The sequence below is a fragment of the Nanorana parkeri genome, unplaced genomic scaffold (genome assembly GCF_000935625.1).
Source record: "Nanorana parkeri isolate BGI_ZX_2015 unplaced genomic scaffold, ASM93562v1 scaffold2363, whole genome shotgun sequence".
NCBI classification, from domain to species: domain Eukaryota; kingdom Metazoa; phylum Chordata; class Amphibia; order Anura; family Dicroglossidae; genus Nanorana; species Nanorana parkeri.
Window position 1 is genome coordinate 128,347 of NW_017308631.1, and position 11,940 is coordinate 140,286.

At 50.5% G+C, this 11,940-nt stretch overlaps 1 protein-coding gene across 1 annotated transcript in view; it reads right to left on the reverse strand.

Moving 5' to 3' along the window:
• MLKL (mixed lineage kinase domain like) overlaps positions 1–11,940 on the reverse strand; it is a 23,742-nt gene that overhangs the window by 6,532 nt on the left and 5,270 nt on the right. Inside the window, exons 2-9 of the mRNA XM_018573393.1 lie at positions 11,217–11,670; positions 9,741–9,830; positions 8,626–8,785; positions 8,445–8,542; positions 7,455–7,590; positions 6,495–6,579; positions 4,939–5,087; positions 1,165–1,214 (exon numbers count right to left, since the gene is read on the reverse strand). Coding sequence (XP_018428895.1) covers positions 1,165–1,214; positions 4,939–5,087; positions 6,495–6,579; positions 7,455–7,590; positions 8,445–8,542; positions 8,626–8,785; positions 9,741–9,830; positions 11,217–11,667 — 1,219 coding nt within the window. The 5' untranslated portion in view covers positions 11,668–11,670. The remainder of the gene's footprint in view (positions 1–1,164; positions 1,215–4,938; positions 5,088–6,494; positions 6,580–7,454; positions 7,591–8,444; positions 8,543–8,625; positions 8,786–9,740; positions 9,831–11,216; positions 11,671–11,940) is intronic.

Sequence of the window (11,940 nt, forward strand, 5' to 3'; positions counted from 1 at the left end):
CTTCACCATCACTCTGGATTCATTGACAGAAGGCTGCAAGACCAAACCCCACCAGGACATGCAGAGAATGCGCCAAGTGTCCGCAAGAAAATGACTAACTGAGAATAGATGTAACTGTGCCGCCCCAATGGGGCATTGAAGTTTAATGTTAGATAGAATTTATATAGTGTTTTTCCCTTAATCCTTTTCCTATGGCCATTCTATATGTTAGTTCCTATGCTGCCATCTAGTGGCCTTTTGTGATATTGCACTTGTTTTTTTATGTATTCCTTTCCTCATGTGATGACACATTTCCTCTGTATGTAAGCCCCTCCCTTCTTATTGTTGGTCAGTATTTCCTGTGTCATGGCCACAGCTAACAGCCACATGTAATCAGGACTGCATAGTACCCTAGGAAAGGCATCATCTTTGGACCGCATAATACTGAAAACCACCCATCTGCTGTATCCTGTTGTCTGATGTGCAGAATAAAGCAACCTTTGTGGATGAAACGTTATTGGTGAGTTCAGCTATCTGACGATGAATGTCCGCAGTGATTGAATCTGCTTATACAGGCTAGGCATAGAGGTCTCAACAAGGGATACATCGCTATCACAACAATCGGAGTCAGAATAGTAACCCAAATCCCTGCAACTCGAAAAGTGATGTCATTTTCAATCCTTATAACTCTCCAGCTGTTAATAAAACAATCCCTGGTGATCCTGCCATGAGCAGCCTTCATGGAGACCACAAGTGTCTGTTCTCAACACACATTACACAAACATGGTCCACTGTTGTCACCATCAGGAAAGCCGCCCTGAGAAACGTCATGCAGCCATTGTGTCTGCATGTAGACAGGAAGTGATGGAGGACTGAGATGCGACAACAGGCAAGTGTATATAATACATAGTGTACAAGTAGAACATACATGGTCTGCACTCACATCTACTTTAAAGGCAAAGGGTGGTCACACCGCATATGGATTTCATTAAGGTCATTGCACCCCCCCCCCCATGCCCCATTTACAGCATTAATTAGGAAGTTTCTTGTCCATTATTTCTTTTCATAGAGTTCCCATTATGCAGCCTTCTTCCCGAACCCTTTGCACAGCACTGGATTAACATTAGGCATCTGGTCAGCCGAGTTTCTCACACTGGGTTGGGATCGTCGGGTCATAAGACTCACCCTGAAAGGGCTGTTTTCCTGTAGCGATTTCATATATCACCACCCCGAGGCTGGAAGAGAAGAAGGAGGACAAATGTCATCGGATACCAATGGTGAGGAATGTCATTGCCATCGTACGGACCTCTGACCCCTGGCTGCATTTATAATTAGGAGTCCTAAGAATCGGTTTACGGGAATGTCTTGTCCGTGCGAAATCCTCGTCCTTATTGCTAGCGTTGAGATTTGAATTTGGGGGCGAAACCGAACATCCAACCTGAACTGATCAAATTGTTTGAATCCGAAATTGCATGAACTCCAGGCATCCGGCAGCAGCTGGCCCTTTAAGAGATTCTTCGCATTGGGAGGCAGAGGTGGGCTTCACAATTATGTGATTGCCGATTGGCTGTCACAGTGATCACGTTAGCAGAAGCCCATCCACCCGTCATAAACTGGGAGCTGCCAGTGACAGCACGATCACTGTGCTGGGGGCAGTGGTGCGTTTTGGTTTTGCGCTGCCCTAGGCAAGACTAAGCCCGGGCACAGCACCTCAATCTAAAGAATACATTGCAGCCCCCCGGCCTGCTTCTGGGACATCCCGCCATCAGATCACATGCTATGGCCAGCCCCGAGCCACCCCGCTGCTTCTCCTCCACCTCCTGTACAAAGCCAGCCGCAACGCAACTCACTGGGCCCTCCCCTCCACCGGGTGGCTCTCTAATAAGGCAGCCGCTCTTAGGAACTTGTGGCCGCCTAGTTTGCCTAATTAGGCATCCGCCGCTGCCTGATTCTGTGCTGCCCCTGGCCTCGGCCCATTGGGCAAGTGCCCAGTAATGCCCAAAGGCAAGTCTGGTCCTGACCGCCTTATTGGTTTGGGGCGGCATTTTTTGCTGCCCCCCCTGGAAAGTGCCGCCCTAGGCAAATGCTTAGTTTGCCTTGCGGTAGATACACCCCTGGCTGGGGGGCGCCAAGTGATTGCACAGCCGGTATACATATGTGGGGCAGCTGGGTCTTAAAGCCTAACGCCATGCTGCCAAAGAAACAATATTTTACAGTTAAATTATAAGAAATATCAAACAACCGGAAGACGCCCCCAAATGAACTGTGAGCGGTCTCTTCATTTTGCAGCGGCTTTTTGCATCTCTACCAGGATAGCACACTGATGAGACCCAACAAGGTCAGAACTGGTTGTTGGCAGGGTTTGCTCATGCTTATGGTGATAGTTTTCCTAAATAGGTGTACACGGCTGTGACAGTTCAGAGATAGAACGCTGAGGCTGTTTCCAGGACAACAGAACATCTGCTCTGTGCTGGTTACAATGTAACATTCATCTGATGAGGAACCAGTAGAGGTGCCGCCCAGAGTTGCACAAGATGAAGTTTCCTAACAGAGATTGTGAAAGACAAAATTCTCAAAGATTTCGGGGAGTTCTCGTTAGAGAAAAGATCAGCGGGAGAAGATTCTGACACCGAAATGTTTTCACTATTTCCCAACAACTACTTCTACATTTCATCACGGAGAAATACACTAGATTGAGATTGTGGTATAAGGTCTCGTTCACACCTAGGCGTATTGCATATGCGCGACCGTCGTGCGTTTCCAAAGGCTACTTGGCTGTATCCCAATGGAAAACGCCCTACAAAACGGCCCAAAGTAGTACCGGGACCTTTTCAGGGGTGGGCCGTTTTGTAGGGTGTTAGGGACGGGCGTAAATACGCCGAGGTGGGAACGAGACCCATTGACTACAATGCAATTTATATTTTTGACCGTTTTGTAGAGCGTTCGTCGAGCGTAGAACGCGCTACAAAACGGTCAGGTGTGAACGAGGGCTTATGGAGAAAGAAATGCTCGATCGTATCAGTAACAATGACTGAAATCTGAAACAAGAATCAAAATCTGAAACAATGTGTCACTTCCATATCTACAGTATATTCATGAATACATCATTAAATGTAAGATATATAGTTATTTATTTTAAATACAAAGAAAGTAAAAGGGAAAACAAATGCTTTAAAAGCAGAAAACAAAAACAGCCAGTTTATGTAAATATTCCCGGCTCCATATAGGCGCTGGATCATTAATCCCCAATGATGGAGATAAAACAAACCCTAAAGTGACACAAAGCTCCGGAGTTACATTTTAAAAATCCCTCCAAGTCCCCGAACTCTGAGCAACAAAGTATCGGATTTGTGTGTCACTCGGCTGGAGATCCTCCAATCATCTCTGACACTGTCCTTCCTTCTGGAGGGGGGCTACGTCTGTTCCCCATGGTCCCTGTGTGTGTGGTAAAGTAGTCACCGCTCCAAGCTCCGCCCCCCCAGGGATGGACTACAATCTCAATACAAATTAATAAACTAAACATGAGATTGTAGTCCATCACAGGATTGAGCTTGGAGAGGTGACTACAACACACACAGGGATCATGGGGAACAGACGTAGCCCCCCCTCCAGAAGGAAGGACAGTGTCAGAGATGATTGGAGGATCTACAGCCGAGTGACACACAAATAAGATACATTGTTGCTCATAATTAGGGTATCTGAATGGATTCTTACAATGTAACTCCTGAGCTTAGTGTCACTTTAAAGGAGAACTACAAGGTGAAAATCACTCAGCCTCATAATCTGAGCCAACCTGTGACAATGAAACTGTCCCAAGTCGGCTCAGTAGATCGGGAGGTGAGCGAACACATACCGTCGCTCGCTCACTTCTCGATCCATCCCTGCAGAGAGCCGTGACTGTCACTCACGGCTCCCTGCAGGGATTCCCCCCCTCTCCTGTCTGATCCTCCAGCGCTGACTGACGGAACGGACGGAGTGGGGGCGACACAGCTGCCAATCCCGCAGCTGGGTGGATCTCGACAGCAATGTCGGGATCCATTCAGGCTGCGGCGGTCTCCGTATACCGCGAGCTGTAGCTTTCGGTGACGGGAGAACGCTAGTTTGTGTCCTCCCGTGACCCTTAGGAGAACAATGGAGAAAAGCCCTGACCCCATAGTTCTCCTGTAATACCTCAACCCAGTTCTACAGCTTTGTCATGTGTTGGTAACACTGAACAACTCATTCTGGGCGCATTCACACCAAAATCGGAAGGGAAGTGCAAGTCAACGGAGGGTCTGAGGACTTGGAATTGGACCTTCCGATTCCCTTCCGATTCGTTACATTTCAATCCGTTTTTCAATAGAGGTTGACGGATGGGCACTGAAAAATGAATGGGTGTGAATGAGGCTAGTTCACACCGGATCCGTTGCATTACGTTGTGCTGAGTGGAAGGGCATGTTACACTGTTTTGTCTAACAGGACATAAGGGAACAGAGCAGTGTGAACGTGCCCCATTCACACCTATCCATCTTATGGTGCCAATCCGTTATCATCCATTGAAAAACAGATCGCAATGCAATAGATCCGCTGTGAATGGGCCCTCAAACTACTTAAATGAGTCCAGGTGAATGCTACCTTGTTCTGTTCAGAACAAATTGGTCCTCATTTGGTGGGAAATGGTCATGGATTTCTCTTCATTTTGTTTTGCTTTATTATTATCAAAGAAAAAACGGCCCAAAATAAAAAAAAAAAATTCTTGAAGCTCCAGCTGTAGATTTCTTGCCATTACCATGACCCACCACCAAAAAACAACCCATAATAAATTCTCCCACTCCTGGGGATGCCCCGTGTTATGCAGGTGACAGCATAGGTGAGCAGAATTTACAAAGGGGCGAATGCTAAGCAGCGGCAGCACACCTAAAATAAAATGACAATTATCTCTATAATCACCATCTCTGGTGATACATTGACGTGTCTCACCTGTAAATCTCGCTGTGTTTGTTGTACTCGTTGATATCTTGCCACGTCTCAGGGGCTATGTACTCCAGCTCTCTGTCCTTCTTTCTCGTCTCCAAATTGGGGGGTCTTCGGATAGACGATTCCGTCTTAGAGAGCTCAAATCCTGACAGCTGGGGACATCAATGGATGGATTAATAGAGTATATGAGGGTCACAGTATTATAGAGGGTCAGGCCAAAAAGAACTGATATTTCTAAATGGATCATATCCCTCATGGGGGGAGTTCACGGCAACTCCCACTTGCTGCAACGTTATTGAGGGGTCTCACTGTTCTTTAAAAGGTATAAACATACTATTGCAGTTCATGGAATACCACACTATTCTGGTGGAGCTCATCTACACCGCCCTGGTGGAGCTCATCTACACAGTCCTGGTGGCGCTCATCTACACAGTCCTGGTGGCGCTCATCTACACAGTCCTGGTGGCGCTCATCTACACAGTCCTGGTGGCGCTCATCTACACAGTCCTGGAGGAGCTCCTCACACGCCCCTCTGGAGGAGCTCCTCCACGCCCCTCTGGAGGAGCTCCTCCACGCCCCTCTGGAGGAGCTCCTCCACGCCCCTCTGGAGGAGCTCCTCCACGCCCCTCTGGAGGAGCTCCTCCACGCCCCTCTGGAGGAGCTCCTCCACGCCCCTCTGGAGGAGCTCCTCCACGCCCCTCTGGAGGAGCTCCTCCACGCCCCTCTGGAGGAGCTCCTCCACGCCCCTCTGGAGGAGCTCCTCCACGCCCCTCTGGAGGAGCTCCTCCACGCCCCTCTGGAGGAGCTCCTCCACGCCCCTCTGGAGGAGCTCCTCCACGCCCCTCTGGAGGAGCTCCTCCACGCCCCTCTGGAGGAGCTCCTCCACGCCCCTCTGGAGGAGCTCCTCCACGCCCCTCTGGAGGAGCTCCTCCACGCCCCTCTGGAGGAGCTCCTCCACGCCCCTCTGGAGGAGCTCCTCCACGCCCCTCTGGAGGAGCTCCTCCACGCCCCTCTGGAGGAGCTCCTCCACGCCCCTCTGGAGGAGCTCCTCCACGCCCCTCTGGAGGAGCTCCTCCACGCCCCTCTGGAGGAGCTCCTCCACGCCCCTCTGGAGGAGCTCCTCCACGCCCCTCTGGAGGAGCTCCTCCACGCCCCTCTGGAGGAGCTCCTCCACGCCCCTCTGGAGGAGCTCCTCCACGCCCCTCTGGAGGAGCTCCTCCACGCCCCTCTGGAGGAGCTCCTCCACGCCCCTCTGGAGGAGCTCCTCCACGCCCCTCTGGAGGAGCTCCTCCACGCCCCTCTGGAGGAGCTCCTCCACGCCCCTCTGGAGGAGCTCCTCCACGCCCCTCTGGAGGAGCTCGTCCACACCCCTCTGGTGGAGCTCGTCCACACCCCTCTGGAGGAGCTTGTCCACACCTCTCTGGTGGAGCTCCTTCCCAATGCAATGTTGCAACCATAGACCCTGTGACTAAAGACTCCTGAATGGTCCACATGATACCAGTCCAGCCTGATACTGGACATTTCATCTGGATTTGTGTTGATCAGAATATTTTAGGTACCTTTACACAGTATTTCTCGTCCACCAGAAACTTGATGCTGCTCAGACTCCCATGGAGGATGGCTTTGACTTCAGTCTGATGTAACCTGGTTAGAAAGAAAATTGTAATTGAAGGATCTGGGCTTTGTTTAGTAATGGTGCAGATATCATGAAGGCAAGCTGTGTTCACGCTCCCGGAACGATGTGTCAACATTTCCCTGAAAAATTTTCCAAAAACAATTTCGTAGCTTCGTCTAATCCTTCAGCTGACTTTGGCTGCCAGAGTCCTTCGGTTCAGCAGCACCGAAGGGCTGCTGTACGGCCTATTTACAATAGCCCGTACAGCAGCCGAGCCAAACGCAAATGCTTCGGATAGGCGGAGCCAAAGTCACAGCCGAAGCGGGGAGAGCGGTCTGCTTCGGAAGACCGTTCTCCCCGCAAATGTAAACGAAAATAATGATAAACAAAAAACAGCGTGCGTTCGGCCTCCCAATCCATACCAGACGCTTTAAGTCTGGTAGGAATTTAAAGGGGGAACCCCACCCTCCAAAGAAATTGACAGGGCAGGAAAGGGAGGAGCGAGTGCCCCCCTCCCTGCACCATACCAGGTCACATGCTCTCGGCATTGGGACAGTGCTTTTCCAGGGGTCCCGAGGTAGCGAGCATACTACCCAAGCCGAATTCCCACCTAGCGGCATTCAGCTATTCACTCTGTACTGTTCTATGAGAATAGGGGCAAACGGCAGCAAGTGAACTGCCGCACGTTCGGCTCAGCCGATCCAGATGTTGGATCGGCTGAGTCATACATGTTCTTCACTTCGGCTCAGCTGAAGATGCTGAGCATGTTCGGCTGAACCAAAGGGAGCCGCAGCCAGCCGTACTCGGCTTAAGTCAATAGCCGAACGGCGTTCTCAGAGTACTAAAACAGCTTTATCAGGTGATTCAATGCCTCTTATGTTGGGATAATATGGAGACGGCGCACCTGTACAGGGCTCTGGTCACGTCTAGAGCCATAACAACTCTCCGATCCCACGGCAAGTCTGGTTCAGCCTGTAGCAGCTCTCGTAGTGTTCCTTTCTCACATAACTCCATCACCAGAGAGTAGCAAGTTTCTGGGCCTGAAACAGAGAAGAAGGATAAGGATGGGGAGCAGGGACAGGAGACCAGGACATAGCAGAGAAGAGACCAGAGCAAAGAAGAAAAGGAGGGTGAGGATGTGAACAGAGAAATGAGACAAGGGCAGAGAGGAGAAGAGAGGATGATTATAGGGATGGACACAAAAGACCAGGGCAGAGAGAATATGTGGATGAGAACAGAGACAGGAGGCCAGGGCAGAGAGGAGGAGAGAGGATGAGGATGAGAACAGAGACAATAGACCAGGGTAGAGAGGAGAAGAGTGTCTGAGGATGGGGATAGGGAAAAGAGATAAGGATGGCAGAGAGGAGGAGAGAGATGAGAACAGAGACAAAAGACCAGAGCAGAGAAAGGATGTGGATGAGAACAGAGACAGTAGACCAGGGTAGAGAGGAGAAGAGAGGATGAGGATGGTAATAGATACAGTAGACCAGGGTAGAGAGGAGAAGAGAGGATGAGGATGGTAATAGATACAGTAGACCAGGGTAGAGAGGAGAAGAGAGGATGAGGATGGTAATAGATACAGTAGACCAGGGTAGAGAGGAGAAGAATGGCTGAGGATGGGGATAGGGAAAAGAGATAAGGGAGGGCAGAGGGAGGATGTGGATGAGAACAGAGACAGGAGGCCAGGGCAGAGAGGAGGAGAGAGGATGGGAACAGAGACAGGAGACCGGGGTAGAGAGGAGAAGATGAGGATGGGTAGAGAGATAAGAGACCGGAGAGGATGGGAACAGAGGCAGAATACTAGAACAAAGCTACAGAGGGTCTAGATCAGAAGGGGGGAGGACAGGAACAGAGCCCAGGGACATGGAGAGAGATATTACGTTGGTGTCCTCACCTGAATTATCAATAAAAATACCATAGAGCCGCAAGATATTCATACACTCAAATTTCTTCATCGTTTTGCTCTCGGACTCAAACGTCTTCCGGATGAACCTGTAAAACAGAAATAGTCACCTCCTGCCCACCCTTCTAGGAGATAAAAAGAGGACCTGTCTGTGTATCTCTTAGGAACTCACTCTTCACTCTGCATGTTCTGATACTTGAACACTTTGATGGCCACAGGGCTGTGGTGGAGCTCTCCCCGGTACAGGGAGTGGGTCACTCTCTCCAGCATTAGGTCTCCTCGCTTCAGATCTGTTGCTCGGATCTCCGTGATGTTCCAGTTCGGCCTGGAACCTAGTGAAAGAAACCCCAACATTACACTTTGCCAGAGCACTATGAGTTACCTAAAAAGACAACACCGGGCAAGCAGCCAGAGTCGTAGCTCCCTTTGGCTGAAAACTCAGACTGAGTCTCCCAGTAATGGCGGAGTCGTTGGGATGAGGTCCTTTTATTATAGAACCTCCTTTACCAATCATGCCGCAGCAGTGCATTGTGGATACTTGGCACTCTCTGTCTCACCTATCAGGTGAATGTGCACTTTTCATTTTTTTTAGACACTTCTTCAATGTCAGGTTGAGGATATACCTTGGCTGCCCACCTAGAGAGTTGGGAGTTGGGCTTTGACATTTTCCTCATCTGGAAATTAAAGGAGAACTATGAGGTGAGTGATAATCCCTCCTCCTCATAGTTCGAGCCGACCTGTGACAATGAAACTGTCACATGTCGGCTCAATAGATCGGGAAGTGAGCGAACACATATTGTCGCTCGCTCACTTCTCAATCATGTTCCTTCAGAGAGCCGTGACTGTCACTCACGGCTCCCTGCAGGGATCCCCCCTGTCCGATCCTCCAGCGCTGACTGGTGGAACGGACAGGGGAGGGGGCGGGCACAGCTGGCTCTGCCTCTAGATAGGCAGAGCCAGCTGTCAATCACACAGCTGGGCGGATCCAGACAGTAATGTCGGGATCAGTCCCGGCTGCGGCATCTCAGTATACCGTGAGGTGCAGCTCCCTATATACTGAGCGTAGGGTGACGGGAGGACGCTAGTTTATGTCCTCCCGTGACCCTTAGGAGAACTATGGGGGAAAGCCCTGACCCCATAGTTCTCCTTTAAAGACTGAGGTAATACTGAGCATTTTCTGAGCCATTACGAAGGACATTTCTTCTACTACATCTGGAATATGCGGACTTTGAGTGGCTGACGATACTCCTGTCTGTGTGCGGCTGGGACGGTGTTCTGAGTACTTACATGAAACACTAATTTCATCCATTTTACTTCTCAGGTCGCTTATCGCATTCGTTATGTTGGGTATCTCGGTCTCCAAGCGGGTCACATGACCTGCACCAAACAGAAATGAAAATAAAATTATTTTTATGTGAACAATCGCAGCTGGAAAGGAATATGGAGAATATTATGGAACGCTCTTATTCTTGTCAATGGAGTTATCAGTTCAGCCACCAAACTCCACCTACAAGTGGTAAGGAATGAGTCACAAAACACTATATGGCCAAAGGTCTGTTGACACTTAATCAGCATGTCAATATGAGCTTGTTGGAAATCCCATTCCAAAACCATAGCCATTAAAAGGAGAACTATGGGGTCAGGGCTTTTCCCCATAGTTCTCCTTAGGGTAACGGGAGGACACAAACTAGCATCCTCCCGTCACCCTAGGCTCAGTATATAGGGAGCTGTACTGAGACGCCGTAGCGGATCCCGACATCGATGTCGAGATCCGCCCAGCTGCGTGAGTGACAGCTGGCTCTGCCTATCTAGAGGCCGAGCCAGCTGTACCCGCCCCCTCCCCCGTCCGTTCCGCCAGTCAGCGCTGGAGGATCGGAGCGGGGAGAGGGGAATCCAGCCCCTCCCCTGTCACGGCAGAGAGCCGTGACAGGATCGAGAGGTGAGCGAACGCCGGTATGTGTTCGCTCACCTCCCGATCTACTGAGCCGACCTGTGACAGTCTCATTGTCACAGGTCGGCTAGAACTATGAGGTGAGTGGAAATCACCCCCCTCATAGTTCTCCTTTAATATGGGGTTAGTTCCCCCTTATGGAGTTGGTCCCTTGTTTTGGCTAGAACATCCTCAACTCTTCTGGGAAGGGTTTGCTTAAGATTTTGGAGTGTGTCTGCGGGAATTTGTCCCATTTGTGAGGTCAGGTGCTGATGTTGGATGAGAAGACCTGACTCACAACTGGTGTTCCAATTCATCCCAAAGGTGGTCAGTATGGTTGAGGTCAGGACTCTGTGCAGGATACTCGAGTTGCTCCACCAAACTGGTCACCCCATGTCTGTATGGAGCTGGCTTAGCACACAGGGGACAGTCATGGTCAGGGCCGGATTTCCAACCAAGGCCCGGCCTTAGGAGCAGCAGGGAGTAGAGGGGCAGCAGGGGTGTGGAATTCCTATCTCTCGATGCCTGGGACATGCAGTTACGGGGGCCGGGCGGATAGTTTTCTACATTTAGCCCTGACTTGGGCAAGCAGAGCTAAATGTACAGCGGGGAAGCCAGCACTTGTTTTGTATGCAGCCTACAGGTCTGCCACTCTCCATGGGGGGGGCTTTTTGGCGGGTAGGGGGGGTGCATTAAGGAACCTGGCCTTGGGGCAGCAGAGAGAGTAAATCCGGCTCTGTCTACAGTATATGTTATGCTATAGTCTGCATCGGCTGTATGCAAGGCCTCGATGTTATGTACCCTGTTACTTTATATCTGGAGAAAGAACTTACTGTGGAGATAAGTGCGGAGCTCTTCCAGGTCTTCCTTTATATCCTTCTCGTTTTGCTTCTTCCTGGTGTTCTCCGTGAAGAAGCGAGAGAACTTCCCCCTGTGCTCGGCAGCCATCAGGAGGGAAAGCTGGGTGGCAGCATCCCCCAGGCGATCGTTGATCAGGTCAAACTCTTCCTTGATGCCGTTGGCCTGGAGTAGCCGTTTCCACCACGCATGATCTGAATATTTATTGACCCAACACGCGGCGTTCTCCAGTGTGGTGGCCATTTCCTTCACCACTGTCTTCAGACTCGCAGACTTATCCTGCTGCTTATTCAGAGACTCGGCAGTCAGCACCAACATTTGGATCCTCTTCTTTAGCCGGTGGCATTGCTTCTTGTTGGAGCTGGCCTTGTCACACAGGTCATAGATGGTCGCAGCAACAGCGAAGATGTGACCCAACGCCTCCATCTCCTGCAAGGACAAAGGGGTGGGGGTTGGTTAGAAGAAGGTAAAGTTGGGTGTGGAAGGGTGTGAAGGTCAGGGTGGCCTACCAGGTTTGTGCACTGGCACCCATTTTTTTTATCACTATTTTTAGGCATGAATGCATGTTTTTGACTCCACAGATTGACGGAGGGTGCAGGTACCTTCGGCCCTCATCCTGATGTTAGGGGGGAGGTTCTGGGGCCTTCACAGGCTTCTCTGCCTTCCCCCACTTGGGGGGGGGGGGGCCCTCTTTTGTGG